Source organism: Hippocampus zosterae, chromosome 8 (assembly GCF_025434085.1).
Source record: "Hippocampus zosterae strain Florida chromosome 8, ASM2543408v3, whole genome shotgun sequence".
In the NCBI taxonomy this organism is placed as follows: Eukaryota; Metazoa; Chordata; class Actinopteri; order Syngnathiformes; family Syngnathidae; genus Hippocampus; species Hippocampus zosterae.
In genome coordinates this window covers 16938863-16962406 of record NC_067458.1, presented here as the reverse complement: position 1 = coordinate 16962406, position 23544 = coordinate 16938863, and the positions used below count along the sequence as shown (strand labels likewise).

The following is a 23544-nucleotide window of genomic DNA, read 5'->3' as shown; positions in this document are numbered from 1 at the left end:
GAGGGCACAGAGCTCAAAGGTGGCAACGCAACCAACAGCATGTTGTGAAACAGACATCATGTAACATTTGTTGTTGTGTAAAATTTGGCCCGCGGACATTTGGGAGTTGACATCTGAGTTCGGCATTCTAAAGGACAGCACGTTTGAATTAGAGCCATTGAGTTCTGACTGAAGCGCACACCTTCAGCTTTACCATTTACTATTTAGGAATTAACTCCTTTTTCTGAAGAATAAATTTCAAGGGCTCTTGTCACAATAATATTTATCTTTCTGTCTGAGGTCATTACCACCGCAAACGAGTTTTACTGAGAAAATGAAGCCATACTGGGGCAATTTGTGGTGTGTTTTTGTTCGCCTATAACATTTTTGTGTTTTACGTTTTTTAAATGTATATTATTATTGTTATTATTATTATTGTAGTGAGTCATACTCACACGTTCATCAATTTGTCAGTTCGGCAGAGTGTGGAGTAATTTTAATAAATACCCTGCTGAGAGCGACAGTTAGTCACGTTATTTAAATAATTCTGATATATGGCCGTTAGAGGGCGCCGTTGTACCATAGATGGCAGGACAATGTAAATTCTTATCGGGCTTTAGTTTCTCCATCACAATTTGACATTGTTTTGGGGGTGTAAAAGATCTATGAGTTTCACTAAATATCTTTCTATAGTTTTGTGTTTATTATGTTCTCATTTGAAATACAGTAGTACCTAAATTGAATACATGGCAAGATTTTGCTAAATCCAACTCTCATCATTTTTATGTGCTCAGGTTGCTGTCTTGTCCAGCATTTGTAAACATGTTAGGATTTGATCATTGTTCACTGACAAATATCAGCACAATCCAGAATAATATGAAGAATATCTGTCACAGTGTTCTCCATACCCAGGTTGCTATCATGCTACAACATATGCTGTTTGGGATTTTGTCAAATTATCATTTGAAAGAATTCAGGGCAAAACTAAAGAACGTTTGTCAATATGCCCTGATGATCTCTGTGCTTACGTTTCTTACTATTTGGGTCGCATACAAACTTAAATGTTATAATATTTTCAAATCTAATAAAGAAAGACTACCCGACAACAAGGCAGAAAAGTATAATCCTTTTCAAACTGCCTTAAATATTCATCTTACTATCTGTTAGCTTACCAACTGTTAGCATGTTAGCATTTAATCACCTTTGAAGTATAGTTCAGAAGTCTTATTCTGGATGATGCAAGATACTTAGGTTTGTGAGTTTTTAGATACTGTAAGCCAATAAAGGTAAGGAAATAGAAAGCAGTTTTGTTTACAGTATGTGAAAATTTTGCCTTCAGTCTGAAAATATTTGACAAGAAAGTAGTTCTCAGTGCTGGGGATGTGAGATAATGACAAAACACAGAGCCACTCTGCTTTTGTTGGCATTCAGAGAAAACAAATACAATCGTGGATTTGCCGTTGATCAAACTGCAGTGACTTTGGTGTTCTTCAGAGACTAACACACTGACCTCATGGTGCGCACTTGAACAGATCAGAAACTGAACGCCTACCGCACGCTTGAATAAAATATGACTTGCCTCTCAATATGGTGAAGCAGCATGTGACTCATTATCCAATGTCCTGCCATTATTCTAGTTTGACAGGAGACAAATTTCAGGGTCTACTACAGTCCATCTGTGTCTCTGTTGAAGTTCAGACAGGGCCAATCATTTTTATTTTGGAGTACATCTTGCTCTTCTAATAGTATTTCCTGTACAAAGCCTCCCCTTTTCTTCTCATCCCCTTCCGACTCACACAGCGGTCCTCACCTCCACCCCCTGGTGTCTGGCAAGGCTGCAGGCATCCCGGGAATGCCCCGACACGGGGTGCCATTGGCCCGCGCCACGCGCATTCCTTCGGCATACCGTGGCAGCGCTTCAGGGGAAATATGGCGAGTGTGCCACTCGCCAGCTCCGTCTAAGGCCTTCAGACGCCGTGGCTAATCCGCTCGGCGATAGCGAATCGTCCGAATGCGGGTTCAGACAGGATTGCGCCGGTCAGTGAAATTTCCTCTGCAGGTGTTTTGCTGCGATGAATCCATTTGTTCAGGCTTTATGAAAGTGTGCTTTCAAGTCTTATTCTTCTGGCTCGTTGTGTATTTACTTGTTGGAATTAGTGTGAAATGATAGTCGGACTGCGAGGCTTAACTTCAGATCTTTTGAGATCTAAATCATACCAGGACGGTGGAACATGTCCAATATCTCTACAGTTGTTCAGTTTGGAGTTGTACCATTCTTATTTATTTTCCATCCATCCGTCGTACATGCAGTATAAAAAGACAAAAGCCTCCTGTCCAAAACTACTCCACCATTAGTTTGACTTGTAACTTGTCCAGCTCAGTTGTTAAAAAAATAAAAAAGAATAAACAAATGCAATGACGTGGTCGTACAAGTGTGTACACCCTCATACAACGGGATGAGGCTGTGCTCAGAATAAACCAATCATATTCAAACTCGTGTTAATTGCCGAGTCAGCACACAGCTGCCGTCAATTTAAAGCATCTTTGTTTAATCTTAAAAGTCAATTTTTGCTCTTCTAGGAGGCTGTTTGGGACATTTCGTTTTTCTTTCTAGCATAAGCATATCTATTAGAACATGGATTGAATGATTTTTTTAAATGACTTTACACATGCTGTTAATTCACGAGGTTCCACTCGCTCAGTTTTTCTTGTTGCTATGCTAATCTGATTAGCCGCTAGCTGTAACGGCAGAGATGCAAGGTGGCATTACGTCCTTTCTCCAGCCCCATGTTGGATGCCGACTAGCCTCCATTTGCATAAAAGTCTAACCAATTCTTACTACGGCTAGTGCAGACACTCGCGTACTGTATGCGTAAGGCAACCTCACGTACACCCCGGCCCATCAGCCGCTCTTTGGTCAACCCATTCATCGCTCTAAGTTGGGCTGTTTTTGTAACAAAACAAGGCCTAATCCTAAATTCAGGGAGTCGTGAATGTGCCTCAACAAATGGCAGACAAATGAGAGGGATTAGCCAGGGCCCGTGAAAGAGTGAAAGGTTTGCCATTGATCTACGGTGGTCCTTTTCTCTTCCAGGGCCACTCGGTCTGAAAACCCCACTGGGTAAGAGCATACAGGGCTACTCCAGAGCCCCCTAGGCCACCGAGAGACACACAACAGTCACAATTAGTCTCAGGAGCTGTAATGGCAATTCAATAAGCGCTTGGAGGAAGAAAAAAAAAAAAGAAATTGTGCATCGCCCGTCCGTCTTCCCTCTCTTATCCCCCCCACCCCCGTTTTCGTCTACATACATAAGATTGGTATTATGAGTGCTGTTTGAGGGGCTGTGTTTTTTCTTTCTTTCTTTCCCACCCACCACAGTTCTTTTCAGCCACAGGGAGAGAAAATGACCACACAGGGTTTTAGAGGTTCCAGAGGCTACGGATTGTTGCCACTTGGAACAGCGTGACTTGTGGCCTCTGCGGACTGCGGCCGAAACGCAGGTCCTCTTCTATTAGGACTTTGGAACTCATTTAGGAACTTTCAAATAACCAGTTTTTTTTTTTTTATGAGGTGAATTGTGCTGCGCTTTGCAGATGTTTCCACTGAGCTCCCTTGACACTTGGGCCCCCTTCAGTCTGATCAAGCGGGGCCCAGACGTTCATGTTTTTCACATCGTCTTCCCGATGTCCTTTCCATCTTTTTTTGCTGCTCCTTTGGGGACCTTCCCTGTTGATTTTGCCCCCCCCCCCCAATCCCCCCACTTTCATTGCTTTACGCATTTTGATCAGGATCTGTCCTTCTCGAAGCAATGATTATAATGGCAGCCCACACTTTTGGCATTAGAGGACACGGAGGACACTTTGACACTGATGAGTAGGCCAGTCGGCCATGACTGTTTTAGTCTTCAGTGCCAGAATGTCACATAAGAGGATGCACCTGCTCATTCACTTCCCTTACAAACGTTTACAGTCCAACGCCTTAAAGCTTGTCAGATGAAATGTCTCAACAACCAGGAGCCGTCAGCAAACCTAGCTATACCTCATTGTATCCAATGAGGCGCAGACAGCACAGCACAACTGTAAAAGGAAAGAGCAGATTGTCTGGTTACTTTTATCCAAGGTTGGGTGAATTATTTTGACCCAGCAGATTCAGTTGATGTTTGGATTTGAGTATAGAAATGAATCCGGTTGCCATGTTGGACCGAGGACGCAGTCAATTTAACGTAACGTTCTTTGAAAATGTTGGTGGTGGTTGGATGGATGAGTCGAGGTTGAATATAAGTGATACCAATGGATTTTTTATTTTTATTTTTTTGCGACCAGTTTCAACGGGGTGTTTTGAGGTTCATGTCGCAGATCTATCGTAGTTATTTGTTCAATGCAAAATGACATGAAGGCATTTTTGCAAAGAGGGAACAGCTGAATACCAGTGTAGGAGCGGACCCCCCATGCTGCTATCTGGCTGCCGCCGGGTTGAAGTACAGTGCGATGATGCGACGCCCTCTTGACCAGACGTGTCCCCCGTTGCAGTGGTCTCGCATAAAGACGCGCTGAAAGCTTGGCCTTTATTTACCCTCCCAACGGCCGCCATTCATCGCCGACTCTCCTTTCTGCTCGCTGAAAAGACAGAGTGGCCTCCTGTGCCACTGGAGCGCTCGCCTGTGTCTAAATGACCTTGATGTCCCCCCACGCCGATCATAAGCACCGCCTCACTGGGGTTCTTGTCATGATTATGATGATGGCAATGAGGAGGAGGGATTCTGGCAAAGGGCTCCGATGGAGATGTTACAAACACTTAACTGTCAGTGAGTAGGCACAAAGGCTTAAACGCTGTTGTTGCCTTTCACAATACAGTGGAACCTCCAAAGTACAATGCCCCAGATCTTGTACGATTCTCAATTTGACCAATATGGTGAACCCTCGTTCACCGCAGGGAATTCAGTGGTGCCTTTTTTTTCTTTCTTTTTTTTTCTCAGCGAGCCAGATCTGAGTGCTCTGTTTTGACTGTGCACTCAACTCACTTCAAAACATGAAGCAGTTTACAATGCCTTTATCTCTTTAAGCAACAGATTGAACACAGTAGGTGCAGCAGCACGGAGACAGACAAAAAGACATATCACGGTCATATATTCTTTATCCTTGCCATAGAGCAACTGAGAGAGGAGTTGAGATGCATCATTGAACAGTCCCTGTCTGTGTGTCGTATGCGCATTGGAAAGGATTAAATTGAAGCGAAAAAAACAACCCATGGAAGAAACAATTTAATTCTTTACGTTCTATTGAATATACAGTATGTCTATATTTTGTGTTTTTATACAATAGTACAATATTATGGTGTGCTATATTTGTTATTAAAATCCCATTCCGAAATGTTTTGTTATTATTCGGGAAGGGGTGGAATTAATAAATGGTATTCCATGCATTTCAATGAGGAAAGATAATTTGAGATAAGCGTGTTTTACGTTACAAGTGTGGGCATGGGGTGAGGCGCCACACAGCAAGCAAGTCAGACATTTTGATTTGAAGAACTTATTTTTGCCTTTTCCAGAAGTCATTCAAAGATGAACTTTTGAATGTGCTAGAAATTTTGTCGATTGGCTAGTAAATTTGATTCACATGTAGCGTACAGATGGGTGACAAAAGATTTGGGATTTCAACATTTTGTGTGTGTGGTCCACATTCTCTTGTGTGTTTGTGTGATAAAACAACTGCCCTTAAGATATTTATAGACACCCTGTGCTGGCGGAAATGTATCCCAGCAACGACTGTGCGCCTGATGCTTCAATTTCCACCCAACTCCTTTTGATTCAGATACCCCGAGATTTTTTTTAGATCAGCAGTGCTCAACTTATTGTAACAATTTCATGACAGCTATATATTGGAAAAATGTCACCTCAGACTTTTATGATGGTGACAGTTTGACTCTGTAATGGGAGTCCTATGTGTAAAGTGGAGTTCCCACCCTCATCTGGACTAGTAGGTAAACCTGAATGCGATTTTTTTATAGTCTATCAGTAATTACGATAATGTGGTTGTAAAGTCGGCGATCCGGTGTCCAGTGGTTAGCGTGTGGACCTCACAGTGCAGAGGTTGTGGGTTCGATCCCGGCTCTGGCCTTCCTGTGTGGAGTTTGCATATTCTCCCCAGGCCTGCGTGGGTTTTCTCCGGGTACTCCGGCTTCCTCCCACATTCCAAAAACATGCTTGGCAGGCACATGGAACACTAAATCGTCCCGAGGTGCGAATGTGAGCGCATGGTTGTTCGTCTCTGTGTGCCCTGCGATTGGCTGGCAACCGGTTCAGGGTGTTCCCCGCCTACTGCTTGAAGACGGCTGGGATAGGCTCCAGCACAACCCGCCACCCTAGTGAGGATGAAGCAGATTGGAAAATGGATGGATGGATGGTTGTAAAGTCACTACTATATATATTTGTATTTTAAAAAATCAATGAAAAACAGTAAGGCTTAAACTGAGTGTGCCTTCTTGTGACACCATATTATTGCACTGCTGAGTAAAGATGTTTATTGCAGGCAGCCTCTAACCTTAGCACTGCATATGACAGGACAGTCATCATGAAGGACCGTCTTTATTTCTAATGCAAAACAGGGTTGAAAACAAAGGGTCGACCAAAGTTACCGGTTTAAATAATATATATATATTTTTGTGTAGCTACTACGAATGAATACCACCACCCATTTTATTGGGGTTCTAACCACAGTGGAATGCCGGCAGTAAGCACTGTTACGTTATTGATCAACAGAATCTTACGACATAGTTAAGTATCATGTAGCTCTTCAGAGAAGGTTATTGTTATCGGCGGTGTGTCAACTAACTGTCGACAATGTTGTGGTCGTGAGGGGACTCGTGTTTTGTGTCGTAGGTGTGACAGCAAATATGGTGTTTGTCAGATGAGTTCCATATCCAGAATTTGTACATAATCATTGATTTACACATGGCGACAATATTGTCAATGGAGGACCTGGTGTATTCTTATGGGAAACGGGTTTCAATTCAGAAGTTGAACCGCGTTAGCGTAACAGATTTCATTCAACCACGGTGGTTCCATTGTACCATTCTGAATCACCAGAACAAGATGAGACAATAATGCTATTTTGAATATATTAAATGTTTTATTAGCCTTGTCGTGGAGAAAAATGTTAGCAAGAACCATTTATTGAATGCATGAACGGAACCGTAGCTGCTACGTCACTAGCAAGTGCACCTACAGTCTCTATGTAATGTAGGCGAATGTGGTAACGGGTTAGTTGACGTTACATTACCAAGTGAAGGAGCGCGCATTCGAGATACAGTGACCAACGCTTGAGGCGTGCATGTACACAACATACAACTCATCTAAAATCGGCTAGCCGTCCACCTGTGTGTCAATGGGCTTTTGGGGTTTGAGGTCTCTGAAGTAGTCCAAAATCCAAAGCAGCAGTGAGGCTTTTTTTTTTTTTTGTAATTATATTTAGTTGAAGGAAAACCAGGCTTTTCAGTTCAACAATTGGAAATCCTGTTGACTCACTCACACATCCACGCCTGAGGAAAGTAACTCTCTACTGTCAGTTTTTTCAACATGGGGGGGAAATAACTTAAAACCACAAACTAGCTCTACAAATAAATGTTACAAATCTGATCAAATGTACATATATGTGACACATGGGTGGATAAGTGTGGGCGAAGGAAGATGTCCGCTTTGCTGCTTCCGATGCCAGGCGAGCTAGGAGGGGAGCATGGGCAAGAAGTGAGTGGACGGGTGTCTTCGCCTGGCCTTATGGCCGCGCCGCGGCTTCCCCCGCCCGTTCAGCGAGACAAACATCTGCCTGCCGCCGTGCTTCCAGCGTAGCGAGGCGTACGTGTTGTAGCCGTTTTCTTCGATGCGCTCCTTGAACTTGCAGCTTGGGTTGTACTTGACCTGGAAGGGCGAAAGACGGGCGTGAGTGATGCCGCTTAACAGAGAACCGTTCTGTTGTACGTTGAATGGAAGAATTAAATTTAATAAATTACCAACAGTGTCGCATTTGAAAAGGCAACGTTTCAAGGTTAAGAACTTGGTACATTTTTACATTGTCCCCATTAGGGACGTCCTGATCATGCTTTTTAGATACCCGAGCCCGAGTTTTTTAGTATCTGCCGATACCGAGTCCCGATAAAACACCTTGGCAATGCATTGATTTAAAAAAGAAAAAGAAAGAAGCTGCTAACTTGGGCACTGGCCCGTAACTCGCACTAGCAAAAGCGCGATGGAAGAGGACCATTTGACTTCTCTCTATTTAGAAACGACCCCATTGATTTATGAGGCTTCTTAAATGCAACCAGTGGAGAAAGAGCTTGCTTATCACCAAATATTTTACGCTCGTTCAACTTCTGTCGGACGCTCAATCTCTGCCTGCGGGAGAGCTGTGCGGAGCGGACGTGATGTGTGTATGTCACACTAATGATGCCATGACTAAAAAAAACAACCCAAAACAAACAAACAAACAAAAACAAACTTAACATTGTGTATTATAAAACTAAGCTAATACGATTTTATTTGCACATTTGGATTATTTTGTCGCTATTTTGTGTAAGTGATGATACTTGTCGATGTTTTTTGCTAGTTTTTGTATTTGAGTGAAACTGAGTGAAGCTCAATGACTCAATGTGGCGCTTTGGAAGTTTTGCGTAAAGATGAACCCGATATGTGAAGGCTGTGCGAGCAAAACATGGCCACTCTTTCATGGGTGCTTAGCGCTTCTTATCAGATAATACAACACAGAGATAATACGACTGCTACCTTCTCATCTATATGAGGCGATGTGTGTCGATAATGTGCGGATGTTACAAATTTGGCGGGGGTTGTTATTGCGGCTTCACTTTGTAACACATTGAAGGTGCTCCTTGTTGCTCGATGATTGCGTGTCTCGTTTTTTTTTTTTTTTTTTTTTCAAGGAGGTAGACCGCACACCTCAGGCCTGATCTTAAACAAAGAGGCGGGATTTAACATTAAAAAGCTTGATATCCAACATACACGCAAAAAAAAATAAAAAGGGACGGCACACAAAGACTTTTAAAGGAGCCAGGTGGCTCTTTGTCACTGCTTGGCTTTCTTGTGTCTGCCGTGTATTTTGATAGTAAAACAAGCTGCTAGAGCCCAGGTGTTACAGTCGTGATGGACAAGAACACTGTGAGCTCACGGTGAAGCTAACGGACAAGCTACAGGTTTAGCCAAGACACAATGAACACACAGTTTGGTCAAATTAAACACCTCTCCTTCAACAAACCAAGGAGATCTGAAGTAATCCATGAAAAAAGTCCTCTAATAGTGTTCTCTGCTCTAATCAATGGGTATTCCAAACGGATAGCCGGTTTAAGGCCTTCATTTTGAATCATAAAATGTGAGACCTTTGTTATAGCAACTTTGATCAAATTCAAGACCACTAACAGCTCTCATTCAGCATGATTAGCTGCTCTTTTATGGCCTGATCAGATGTCCACTGAATCAACTGTGCTGCTGTTACCTTAGCTTGTGCGTAAATTAGCATAAATAGTGTAAAGCAGGGGTGCCCATTGGGTAGATCCTGATCTACCGGTAGATCTAAGACAGGTCCCAAGTACCGGTAGATCCGAGGAGTTTCGAGAAGAAAAAAAAAACAAACATTTGTGCCTTTGTACATGTTAATAATATCTTTTTCTGTTAAGATGATTAATGTGCAGTGTATATTATCAGTCTCATTTTCACTAAAAAAATATTTTAAAAATAAAATAAAGCAGGTAATTCTTAAATTTGTGTGTGTGCGTGCGTGCGTGCGTGCGCCGGTAAGGGTAGATCCCATGAGGTTAGTTGATCGAAAAGTAGATCTTCGATCCAAAAAGTTTGGGCACCCCTGGTGTAAAGGAAAGGGTAAGTAAAGAGAGGCTACTTTAAGGCAGTGAGCGGTTTGTATTTCTTGTGAGGAAAACAATCTATATTTCCGATCAGACTGCCCTCTGCCAATCGTATTGGTCCCCTTCGAAAGGAAAATGCCCAGACCAAATAGATAATGTCCTTCTTCCCCACATTAAAATGTATGCAACATTTTGTATAGTATTCCATAATACTTAAAATGGCGGCCTCCACAAATGGCGACCTATCCTTCGAAACATTCATGCCACACCCAAAAAAGACGCCTCTTTTTACTCTTCAGTCTTCTTTTGAGTGAGTGTGGAATTTTGTCCAAATTTTCAGAAAAGTTCACCAAAGAAAATTAAGATGTCCGAACGGGGCATTTAAGGCTTAAGTTCTATTTTCGTAAGATTTGAACACCCTAATTTTGGATCATAAAACATTCAACCTTTTTAAGGCTTCTTTGAGCAAATGTAAGACCTGTTCATCACTGAAATCGAATACTAACAACTCTCACTCAGCTCTTTCACTACATACTAGAGAATATGATCCATAAATACCCAAAATAGAATTAAACTTTTCTTCGGATGCAAAATCTTTCTCACAATGTTGTTTCCCGTGTCTTTTGGTATTTTTAAGATCTTTGAGATTCAGTAAAGAAGTCATTTTTCAGCATAATTATTGCCTTCATTTTCGATAATCCCACATTTTAAGGATGCACCAACACCGTAGTTAAAACAAATCTCGGACGTCTCCTGAGATTGACCTCGTCCTCCGAAGGTTGGCAGCTTGTGTACTCACCGATCCGAAGAGTGTGCCTTTCTTGGACATAGCTAAGTACAACCCGGTGCTGACAGACTTGATGGCAACAACTCCCACACTGACAGATCGGATTTCCATCAGACCTGGAAAATAAAAGAGAGAACAAGAGTCGCAGTTAGCTTTTTGTGTGTGTGTGAGAGATCCTCATCAAAAGCCGCTCAATCAATGGGATGCCAGATGCTCTGTGGCCAGTACAAGAGAGAAAGCACACAGACACAAAGCTTTTCATACAACACACGTTGAATTAGATCATATTGCGGAACCGGGGTGATTCTTGTCGGAATTGTTTGGGGAGGGGGCTGTTAAAACCCGATGATGCCCGTAGTTGTTTACAGACGGCCACAAAAAAAAAAAAAAAAGCCCCACGAGTGCTCCTGCTAACGCAGTGAATAAGCTGGCAAGTTTGCAGGCTAATTGTTTCCTCTGGGCACCGGCTTGCAAACGAGTCCCATGTGGCTCAGCTTGATTTGGTTTTTGTCTGCTTGCAATAAAATAAAATAATTAAGTTGCGCGATCATTGTCATAAACATTGAGTTTATGAAGGATTCATTGTGAGTGAGAACTAATTACACACACGCGCATACACACCCTTGTTATCACCGTCTTCATCGCTCAGATTCTTTTTCCCCTGTGACGTGGTCGATATGCGGAGCACAACGGTGACCGTGCAGCTGGTCATTCCGGCCGCATCGCGGTCAACCCCCCACCCCCCCCCCCCCCCCCTCCCATTCATACTGCCCCTTATTACATGTTATGTCTTGTGACTTGTTGTAACTGTCATATGCTTATTTATGTGCTAGGGTCTTTCTTTATCCTGGAGAACATGCAAACTCCACACATAGAGGCCGGAGCCGGAATCGAACCCGGATGTGCTAACCAGTTGATCTCCGTGCCTGCCCTATCTGGTGGTGATTAGCGTTATTACAACATAAAACTATAGTCGACCCATACACTTTAGCAGGGTTTTTTTCTCAATTTTTTCATATTTCGAATTTTGTCCTCCATTGTTTGTAGAAAACTTCTATTGTACTTTGGGGGTTTTCGCTGAAGAATTGTGGGGGTTTGAACAATTACAATTTTGTTTCCTTTTTAAATTTAACGGATCGCCAGTTGCACATCCCTGCGTTACTATTCAAATGCTTTTGAACAAACCTACCAATGATTGTGGTCCTTATTTATTTATTTATAAGGACATAAGAACATTATATGGCACTCTTCCAAATCATTTTGTGCAACAGAGTTTCGAAGTTTATAGGTTGTCAATAATTGAAAATCGTTACTTGTTAAATTATCAGCATTTGGAGGTCATATTTACCAAAATCAAAAGTTATTCTATTTAAATCCAAAACTTCTTCACAGGTCAAGATCACAATTCTTGCATCAAATTTTTTTTTAAAGACTTTTTGCGTTCTTTTCTTTGCAGGATATCAGAATAGCCTCTCTGAGATTCAAACACCAAACATTGAGCGGGGATCAAAGTTACACAACTGTTTGCAGTTAACTTAGAATGCGTTGGACAGAAATAAACTTCAACAATTCGCCATATGCTGTTTCACCATGTCTGAATACAAAGATTATTAATCAGATTTGGTTCTGGTGCAAACCCTTTCTTACTCAAATACAGTCACCCTATTCCAATGTTCTCATTATTCTGAGCAAAAAGTCTGTTATTTTACTACCATAAAGTCTGGAAATAATGTTCACTACAGCCAAGGTACAGTATATGCCTAGAAAAAAAATGCGCTTCTCCCGTCGCGCTGAAAGTTCAACCGTCCCGTTTGGCGCATGTCGCGTCTGCCGGATGAGATCATCCCGCAGACACCACCGAGTACAAAGAGTCCAAAGCAGGAAAAAAAAAAGACAAAGTAAACAAACACATGGAGTTCCTGTTGAGTGTCTTTGGTCTCGAATAGCTCCAGCTGCATGAGACCAGGGAATATACCCCATTAGTCCGTCCAGGTAGGGCATCCAGCTGCACCCCCATCATTCCTTCGCTGCCTCTGATCCTCTCACTTCACACTTTGATGGCAGCACTCCTCTTTTCTTCTTCTTTTTTTTTTCTCTTTACGAGCTGTGTTTACAAACACCGGGTGTGCTCTGGTGGCACCTGGAGCGTGCGAGTGACTCGTAAGCAATTAGCTGAGGCCAGGCTGGCGATTGGAGCCCTGCTAGGATTTATGGGGGATTAGTCCAGGCCAATGAAATCCGCTGGTGCCTGAAAGTGCTGCCAGCGGTAATTGCTGCCCGGACGTCCCACACACAGGAAGCGTGTTTGTCATAATCTAGATTTTGCTTTCAATGTTTCCACCTTGACGTTCAACAGCTTCAACACGACTCCAACTCTCACCAATTATACGTTATTGTTTTAGTGACGACAGGTCAAAGTGAAGTGCCTTTGTATTCCGTTTTGAAGTGTGTTTTGCTGAAAAGCATCACGAAATAGAAAAGAAATACCAAATTGTAGATAGCTGCTGTTCTTTCATACACGGGCTGCCTTGGGTGGTACGTACAAGAATAAGTTGTGGTTCAGTTTGGGTTCAACTCATTTTAATCGAATCATTGCACAGGTTAACATTTTTTATTTATTTATTTTTTTAATGTTTGTGTACTGATTCTGAAACTGTCCTCTTTTTTCTGGAGCACATTAGGTTTTCATAACAATAATAGTAATAATATTAATAATAATAGTAATGATCTGTAACAGAATCTAACTCTTTATTCATAAATATTAATATATATACTGCAGAGTTAGATTCTTCAACAGGTGGATTTCCCCCTGCCCCCAGTAGCTATAAATTAAAATGCATGTTAAAATCCACATTGCGTAAGCTTTTGTAGAGCTTTCAATGAACCGTATAAGTAGCGTATTTTCCACACTATACGGCACTTCGGAGTATAAGGCACACCTTCGATGAATGGACTATTTAAAAACTGTTTTCATATATAGGGTGCACCGCATTATAAGGCGCATAGAATAGAAGCTACAATAGCGGCTACGGTTGCGTTATGCACCCACTAGATGGAGCTATGCTAAAAGGAATACAATACAATACAGCTTTATTTATATAGAGCTTTCACAACCGCTGCAGCAGTAACAAAGCGCTTTGCATAACATTTAAAATACTACGTCTGAGAAATCTGAATATATAAGGCGTAGCGAGTATAAAGCGCACTGTCGGCTTTTGAGAAAATTGAAGGCTGCGGAAAAAACAGTAATTGAGGTTTATTGAAGATTCTAAATTGTCCTTAGGTGTGAATGTGGTTGGTGGGAACCAGGGAATACCCCACCTCTCACTTCAAGTCAGCTGAGAAAGGCTACGGCTCAACCGCGATCGTATTTTAATGTTGGTCATGATTGTGGCACTTAAGTATTTTAGGTGATCCTTGGCATAGCAAGTTTGAGAATCACCTCAACTGGTAGCGTCTATTTCAGCGTTCCCCGTTCACAGAGCTCCATTTTTTGAGAGTTTCCTCATCAGTAGAAAAAGGCCAAATGATGTGACAGAAGAACAGCCCTGTAAGTCCCAAGACAAAAAGCTTACTCTGTGTAATATGTGCAACATGAGGCAATGAAGCCTTCAAATCTACTTCAGCACATGCAGGTTTTTTTCCGGATTACAGTCAAGACCCATTGCCTTGCTTTCATTTCCAACATCCTGTCTTTGGGAGGGAGACCACGAAAAAAATAACGGACTGAATATAAGGAACACACTCGGTGTGTGATTGTCTCCCGTTACCCCAAGTTTGAATTGGCTCATTGAAGAGAAACAAGTGCAGGGCTCCCAATAAACGACAGCAACTACATTCATCATAATAGTGAGTTGTAATCTAATTTGTTTCTATGCATGTAACAAATCCCAAACTACTCTTTTTTTTGTAGTTGACAAAATGAATCTAAAAGGGGCTATTATGTTAATGTTTTGTCTTCGTGGAGCCTATTGTTCTATTAATCCTTTTTTTTAAAGTGTGGTATGGGGGTAATTATAACTCTAAAAACATGTTTAGTAGCTTATTGAAGTGTATTCGTAAGAGAGAAGTGTCCTCGAGGTTGCGGTTTACGGCTTATGTCATTTTTCTTCCCAAGAGTCCACAAGCTAACGGCCCAAAATGCAAGTCTTTTAAATGATATCAAAAGAAGAAACACTGGAGTCCAATTAGCTGTTTGCTCTTTAGAGGCATTGGGAGAGTGAAGGGCCCTTCTTCAGTGTGTTCTGCTATGCAAGTATCAACTGATGGCCCCATTGAGCTCATGAAAAAGGTGCTTTTGGCTTCCCACTTGCAGTTGGGGAGATCTCTTAACCTTTGACATGTTTGGGCTGGGACTGTCAATAAGCTCAAGCTGCCATTACAAGCAAATGCCGCGCTATACATGTCCAGTCAACTGTGGACTCGCCATTTATTTTCCCTTCTATGGGGATTTTGAGGAGAAAAAAAATTTAATACTCTTTCTTTTCCTTCCATCCCCCATTTTTTGGACGTTAGCCCATCGTCAGATCATTCAAGCCTTTTCTGACCTTGGAAAAAAAAAGGCAGAAAGGAAAGCGAATGAAACTCTCATGGGGTTCCTTCCCTTTTGTCCTGCTCATGCTGAGGGGGGGAGCAGTGGGGGGGTAGAAGGGAGTACACAGTGAAGGTGCTGCTTTTAAGATGGGGTGGGGGGGTGGGAGGGTCTTTGTTCTTACCTGAGAGGTAAAGACAAGATCTTCTTAAGCTAAGTTTTGAATAGAGCACACAAAGTGTGGAAGAATGGCGGAAAATAGTCACACACATTTTTCCTCCTACTTTTCTTTTTGTTCCCCCGCCGGCTCTTTAATTTCTCGGGTTGCCCCCTTGAGCAGCCCTCCATGGCTCAGTGCTCGACCAGAGCCGAGCCTGGGAATCTCGTCGTTCCCGCTGTGCGCCTGTGCTTGATTGACACACCTTTTCAATTATTTCACAGTTTGCTTGCTTTTTAAACGAAGAGGGCCCTGTTGTTTTTCCCCCCCTTTTTCCCTCCTGCCCTCCTTTACAAAATAGCAGCTTTTCATGTCGGGTCTGGGCCGCCGGGCCTAATGGCTGTGACCAGCACCTTTGATCAGCCGTGACCCCCTCCGAGGTTCTGGTAGCGGGCGAAGCAGGCCGCCTTGTGTGTATCGGCGCACACAAAGGCAGCATGGCTCCGTATTGCTTTAAACACCTTGCGAAATTGCCATGGGAACAGGCGCCACAGAGGAGGCCTGCACAGGTGGCGCAGGGCGGGAACTTGCACATGAACCGTTGATTGGGCTCTCGTGAGTTTCGAGCACTTTGCTCTAACGAGAACCCATTTTGTCGCAATCTTGGTTTAGCGGCTGGAATTGAAATTTTTGTCTTTCTTGTGAATTTGTCAAACAGCGTGCGGCTCGTCGTACGTGGTTACTTGGAACCTCATGTATTGTGTAAAATGATCAAGAGGTGGATTACGTTTAGTACGAGTTTGACAGCAGCTGCCATGGTCGTCGGAAGACCTCTACTCAGTGGCGCCAGGGCGCCGCCCCGCCACTCAGCTGACTCACATCGAGTAAGATGAAAATGAAACATGAACTCTTTCGGGGACGGCGGTTTCTACAGGTTACAGGGTGCATGGAAAGGCTTCAAATCAAAATATTTTCCAAACGTTACTTTGGATGCGGAGGTTCAATAGTATATATTTCGGAACACACTTCTGCTCAAGGGCCGCACAAATCTTTACCCGTTGATACTTGTTTAAAAATTTGAAATGCTCCTCTTCAATGCAATAAATAGGACCAAGGTGGGGCGAAACATTCCAGCGCCTCGAATTGGGCGTTAATCAGTGAGAGCGTGAAGTAACGTCGGCTGATGGGAAACGGCTCAACTAGAACATGGGGGACATATGAATCCTTTCAGGGACAGCGGTCACTCCAGTGGACAGCTTATCATGTTATCAGGTGACTAGTTATCATTATCGGTGCATGAAAGGATTAAGTGAGGTCCGTTGAGACAATTGAAATCATACCAGCAGATCAGTGGGGGGGGGGGGGGGGAGTGTCTAACAGTACATGGTTGTCATCAGACAACAAATCTGCGATATCTACAAATAGGGAGTGTCTTTAGCTTTGACTAGTTAAACGACCACGGGCTTACCCAAGGATTGATTAGCGTTTGACTCTTCATACACATGCAAGGATTTGTGATTGCAACGATTGAAAATCTGGACATGAACAATTCTATGCTATTCCCCCCCCCCCCTGAGTAGATTTTAACACACTGGACATTCACTCAAATTCGAATTAAATTCGAAATTCTGAATCAGTTGGTCTGAGGCTGCTTTCAAAATGTCAAATCACAACTTCGATTGTGCCCCCGCCCCCGCCAGCCGTCTTCATATCGATTGCTCACTGACAGATGAAGGCGGCTCCAATGCACTGGGAGTCTGAGATCGTTGGGTCAGAGCTGATATCGCCGCTCTGCCATATGAAACTCGATCCGGGCGATAACCTGTCCTTTTTACAGGAATCGTATGTGTGCTGTAATTCTTTTTAATCTGATACTCACAATTCAATGGTAAATAGCTTGTGTAAAAGTGAACCCTGACGATATTTCGATGATCGAGAAATGTATATGTCAGGGCACGACGTAACATTTTGAGCATTTGTTTGTAACGGTGTAAAGGGTGTCACAACAGGGCGAAGCGTGTCACTTTTAAGAGTGTGTGTGTCTCGTGTAATACGACGAATATGTGCGCAACCGACTCTTTGTTGCAGAGCAGCTGCCAGTCTAGACCTCCCTCCCTCTTTTCATACTTTTACCTGCCTTCCTGTCTCCCATCTGTCAGCCTGCACCCTCACATCGTTCTTTCCCTTCACCCCTTCCTCTTCCTCTCTCTCCCCTCAGGAAAACCATCCTCCCTCATTCTTTCCCTCTCGTCCGTGGCCGTCTGCAGCGGGCCTCTGAACATGCTTCGTACCCATTGCAAGGCATCAGTATGATTTATTAATTCCCAAGCAACCGCCGTAAGACAAACCGTAAAGAGAGGCAATCCTGCATACTTCGGCCCCACGAACCTGAAACCAACCCGGCCTGCGCTTACACGTTTATTCACATTTGTCAGGTTTGCTTCAGTTTAGACAAACGGTTGCTCCATTAGTTTGATCAAGGGCGGACTCATCCTGTTCGTATTTTTAGGCAGCTAAGCAGCTAAAAGAAATGACTCGATGTAAGTCCGACCAAGAAGCATTTTCGTCCAAAAAACCGCAACTAAGACTTAAATTAAAATGGACACTCAGACAAAGCGGCACTGCGGACGACAAACAAAAAGGTGCTCAAATTGACAAACTGGTCAATACATGAGTTCATAGGACATAATTTCTCAGGATTTAATTCAAGATTCATGTTCACTTGTGTTGGTCACACAAGGCCATATACGTACACGTACAGTAGAGGCGTGAGCAGTGGCTCATTTGCATGAGACAGGACAGCCTCCCCAAAACTGGCTCTCCCAATGTGTTCCGTAATTCTTGATCGTTGGGGTATTGGGACCAAAAACATTTTACACATTGACACTTGGGGACAGTTTTCATTTGTGGAAACAAAAAAAAAAATCTCAATTTCCTGTACGTTCTTCGCAAGCTACTGCAAAATATGCTCCTGATAGAAAAACGGAGCAGACGGCAGCGTAAGGGCATTTGCTGAGATTGTATTTGTTTTGTGAATTGCACGGTGGGTCGAATCAAACGTTCTGGCAGGCTTGTCTTGCGGCCCAACTGCTGTTCCCCACCCTTGCTTCAAACGCAGCTCAAACTGTCTGGAAGTAACTCGACTCGGAAATCTTGGACAGTTAGGGGTCCATCAGCTATGCGCTCATGTTTGCTTTAATCACATCAAATTCGGAAAGGAAACGAGAAACAGGATTATTTGTCCACCTTGTTTTTTTTTTTTTCTTGCTGCTTTTCTTTTCGCGCACTTGAGCTTTCGCAGACGCAAACATGCTGTCACCAAGGAAAACACACTGTACACAATGTGTGCGGTCATTCGGCCACAGCTTTATACAATATCATCTTTCCCCTTGAGGATGTGCAGTGCATGCATAGCTTTGCTTAGTGACCATCCCTCGGATGGCCCCCTGGAAATTGAATGAAAAGCGGCATCTTCAAATCAAAGCGTGGCCAACCATCAGCTCTTTCCAGCCTGTGAACGCGACGCATGGTGGCCATCATCCGAACGCCGACCCCCGTCGCCTTGTTGGCCGAAGCGTCAGCCGCAAGCGGTGGCATTCTCCCACACATACAATCCACGGGCCCAGCGGTCCTCCTCTTCCAGGGCTCTTCAGGCACCCGTGTTACACCACCCACCGCTCCCCCCTGCCCCCCCCCCCCCCACTTTTTCAAACGGAGGGCTGCTTGGGAGAAAGACTCCAGGGATTAGCCCCGGCCAGTTTCTTTCAAAGGCCATTAGAGCAAATTACAGGTATCCTGTTACCAGAGTGCTGGGACAGGCCAGGTGAGGGGCGCAGAGGCCACGCAGGAGAGCAAGGGTCAGCTCGGGACAAAAAGACAAGGCCACCCTGGGCCCCTCTCCATCGGAGGGTCTGCCCGGCTTCACAAACTGCTCGGTCCGCATCCATGAATGGCTCACTTGATGGGACCTCGGAGACATTGTCTCACCACTGTAACGTTAGCCTTTTTTTCCCCCTTATTGTAGCCCCCTGACATACACACACACACACACACACACACACCTCCCTCTGCGAAAGTTTTTTTCTGATAAACGTGGACATGGAAAAACAACGGGAAGTCTACTGTAAAAACAAGTCGGATGGCACTCAATAGACCTCCTCAAAGGCTGAACAGTCTGAAATGAATAATTCAGATTTTGTTATTTATTTTTATTGATCAATGTCTTCCAATGCCCCGAGCATTCAAATTAAGTTATACTTAACACTTCAGTCAACATGATTCCTCAATTTATCCACCGAAGTAATGTTTGTTGTCATTAAAAATGATGCATCATTCATCAAGCAACTAACAAACATTTTAAAAAGTCTTCACAAGTGTGTGTGTGTGAACAAGAGAAATAATGAACTAAAAAATAATCCAGAAATCCCACCAATGTATTTTTCCTTGGCCCATATTTTTTTCCTTGGCCCAAAGTTGGCCCATATTTTTTCCTTGGCCCATAGTTCTGACTTCTGTGTTCAGCAGAATAACTGAGGTCAAATGCAAGTGCACCAACAGCCCTACCATATGTCATCGCTCTGATTGGAATTACGTTGACTATCCGTGATCCGGACCTCATTGTAAGCTGTAATGGCAACCACACGTGTGCTGTCAATGTATCATTATGAGACTGATGTTGTTGATAAAAAATGGTGGAGATGGCCACAGGGAGTTCCGTATCCTGTCATTTTCTTTAGCATCGCTCTCACACACACACACACACACACACACACACACACACACACACACACATACATACGTTTTGGCCACACACACCCAATCCCAACCGGTGGATGACAATCTAGTGGAGGACCTGCGGAAGTGTTTCATTAGCCAATTACCGCTGTAGATAAGGCCTGCGTTCCCACACTCCACAGGGCCGTGGGTCAAATGTGACCAATTACCCCCTCCCCCCAATCCCCCCTTGCCATTCCCCTCGCAGAACAGATTATTGCGTCTGATTTACCTCCAGTCAGACAGACTGACCCAGTACTCCGCAATCCACATCTGGAGAGGTCTGAGCGGGCTGCAAGTGTGTGTGTGTTTTAGAGGGGGTTGAAGTTGTCGTTGTGTGTGTTTGCACTAAAATAACGGAGGGAACCTTCAAGAGCAGGGGTGGGCCAGCTATGGTCCATAGCTGGCCTGCACGCATTTGATCCAGGTACACTCCACAATTCTAAAAACAATAATGGAATTTGCATCTTTAAATCGTCCTCGGGACATTGCATCGATCGCAGTTGTACTGCCTCGTTTGTCTTAGAAGACATTTCGTCTCTCATCCGAGCAGGCTTAATCAGTTCCTGAATCAAGGTTTTGTTAGGACAGCACCAGCCTAAGTTGGTGTCGAAAACCCAAAGCGAGAGGTATGCCCCAACCACGAAAGGTATCGGTCTTTTGGAATATAAAAACGGCCTTGCAGTGAGGCTTGTGTCTGTCAACAAGTCATTTGGGTGGAAACTCTTGAGTTAATATTCCACCGATTTATAAAAAGGGAGCCTGAGACAAACAGAGCGGTCCGGTTGCGATTGATTCAATGCCCTGAGAATGAAATTACCTGATTAAATTAGAATATTCACAAGCGTACATGTACACTTGTCTTAACTTGGAAGGTGTTGCGACATTATTTAGAGTTTGGAGGAACTCAGAGCAACAGGAGGGAGAGTTATTGCACATTTCTGCCAGTAGGATGCAAAATGCCTTTGACTCAACTCAACTCACCGCCGCTCCAAATCGGAGATCTAAAAAGAACGGTTGAAACAATAAATCAAAACATAAAAACAGTAAACACAGTAAAAGACTAAAACAATGCCGAGTCTCATACTGACTTGAAAGTCAAAGAGGAGTTTCAAAGATGGACAGAGGGAGTTTGCTTAACGTTAAATGGGAGGTCATTGCAAAGGGAGGGACCGACAACGGAAAAAGCTCAATCCTGTCTGATGCTCCACTAAGTCCTTGGTACCTTCAGTAGTGTCTGGTATGTTGACCTGAAGCACTGGGCAGAGGAGGAGGGGTAGAGGAGCTTAGGTGGGGCGAGACCATTTAAAAATGTCAAGACAAATAAAATAATCTTCAAATGAACTCTAAAATATACAGGAAGAGAAGTCCAGAATTTGAGTTATGGGCTCCTTCCTACGCGCTCCAGCTAGCTGGTAAGCAGCAGCGTTTTGGAGCAACTGGATAAACTTGAGTGACGACCGGCTGACTCCCAAACAAACCCAAATTTGGGACTGTTGGCTGTAGATAAGACGCCAGGGGGTCCAAAATGTCCACCAGGCACATGACATTTGGTTGAGCTATGACCTTTTTTTTTTTATAGTTTCATGTTTTATAGCAAGTCATCAAAATTTGCAATAGTTCGTCCGTGCCCCAAGATTTAAACTACAAACTTCTTGCACTCATTGTTTCCAATCTGTCTCATCTCAGTGGTTTAAGTTTAGTAGCATTTGGACAGAATCTGTAGGACACATTGACGTTCGAAGGCCACCTAGAAATAGTGAAAAGTGGCCCGCAAATGTCCGCTTCACACCAAAATATTAATCCAAAATCTTCCTGTTTCTGAAGACGGGGTTTTAGTGGCTTTTTTTTTGTGGTTACACTTGTGACGGATATGCCTACCAAACAAAATAAAACTGGCTTCAAGCACTGGATTTTTTTTTTGAAAGTAACATTTTGGGGTTCACACGCAAGACCCCTCCATTAACATTTATGAACTCACCTGCAAAATTGGGTGAATTTTTGAATGTAAAGCGAAAAAGCCCTTTTGCGGGGCTTGATAAAGACTGAAATGTCCCTTGATTTAAAGGTTGAAAGCCTGTTAGTTTAACACGAATTGTGCTGGTATTTACCCCCCTCATCAAGCGGTAATGAGCGCACACGTCCTGTTGAACACCCCCCCCCCACACCCCCACTTTACAAGATGTGATTGTACTTAACGGCACATCAATCAGTACTTAAAGGAAACTCTGGGAAGCCCCTCTGATGATCAAACTCCAAATTTACAAGCATATGGGGGGTGTAAAACTAGAGGACAACCTGAGGGAGAAGCGGGCTACAATGATGGATAGCGGGGGGTGAAAAAGGTTAACGAAGGCCAACAGTGTGTGCCTGTGTGGTACCAATCTTCCCAACTAAAGAGGCCTTTTCTTTAATCAGGGAGGGGGTTTGGGGTGGGGGGCAGGGCAAAGTGCCCCCAAATCATGCATTACATCCACAAGAAGCCAGCGGACGCCTATCAAAGGCTTCACAGATAGTTACGAGCAGATCTGCCCGCTGAGAGCTTTGTGACTCACGTGGCTTCTGCAGTTTCCTGCACTTTGCTGCCCTGGGAATAGTGGCCACGATGGTGGAATCCACATTAGTCTGAGGTCAACCCCCCCACCCCAACCCCACCCCATGCCGCTAAATTGCAGAAAGCTGGCTATGCCGCTGCTGCGTCTGCGGCTGCTTTTCGTTGGCAGTCCAGCCCAGACTCAGGACGTGGGCATGGTAATCAGAGGAAAACAAAGGGCTTGTTTACGCTTTTCCGAGCCTGGCGTTCATCGGATTCTCCTGCAATCTTCTCCCAGGGTCAATTACTGTCACTTTACTGTACGTCAGCGGTCCCTCTTTTACTCTGGCTGCACTTTGCCATCGTTGTTGCATGTCGTTGGTCGGTATGAACGGCAGCGACGTGGAATGGTGGTACAAAGACTACGGAGATCGTTATCGGAGCTGTAACAGCGGCGGGTCAGCACCTGCGCTGAGGGAAATTCCACTACAGTGGACCCCTGCTACTCGACAGGACTAGGCACAGCGTGCTAGGTCCCGTTCACTTGATTGAGGCGCTCTCCGCCTCACCTGGCCTGACCCACCGTGTTGCCGACTCTGTGGGGGGCTTGCTTCCGGCGGCCGCTCGGATGCCGCAGAGTGACTACGACTTTTTAGTTGTACTTAAACTTTTTGCTGGACACTAAAATTGTGTGGACTTCATCAATATTGGATGACAGTAAGAGCGACTTCACGCATCCCAGAACTCCATGTATTGTTCACGGGTCTGCCAGACGCCGTAGACGGCGGAGGCAACATCAAAAGAAGCAGGGCTGCCAAGCGGCGCGACAACTAAGCTAATTGCTAATAGTGAGGTGAAGCGGTTCCGAAAATGGATGGACGGATAGCAAATGCTTTGACACGGCACTGTGTCCTACTGT

At 43.9% G+C, this 23544-nt stretch overlaps 1 protein-coding gene across 1 annotated transcript in view; it reads right to left on the bottom strand.

The window, feature by feature from the left end:
- Window positions 1–7087: 7087 nt before the first annotated feature.
- fgf22 (fibroblast growth factor 22) overlaps window positions 7088–23544 on the bottom strand; it is a 29771-nt gene continuing 13314 nt past the window's right edge. Inside the window, exons 2-3 of the mRNA XM_052072910.1 lie at window positions 10644–10747; window positions 7088–7892 (exon numbers count right to left, since the gene is read on the bottom strand). Coding sequence (XP_051928870.1) covers window positions 7698–7892; window positions 10644–10747 — 299 coding nt within the window. The 3' untranslated portion in view covers window positions 7088–7697. The remainder of the gene's footprint in view (window positions 7893–10643; window positions 10748–23544) is intronic.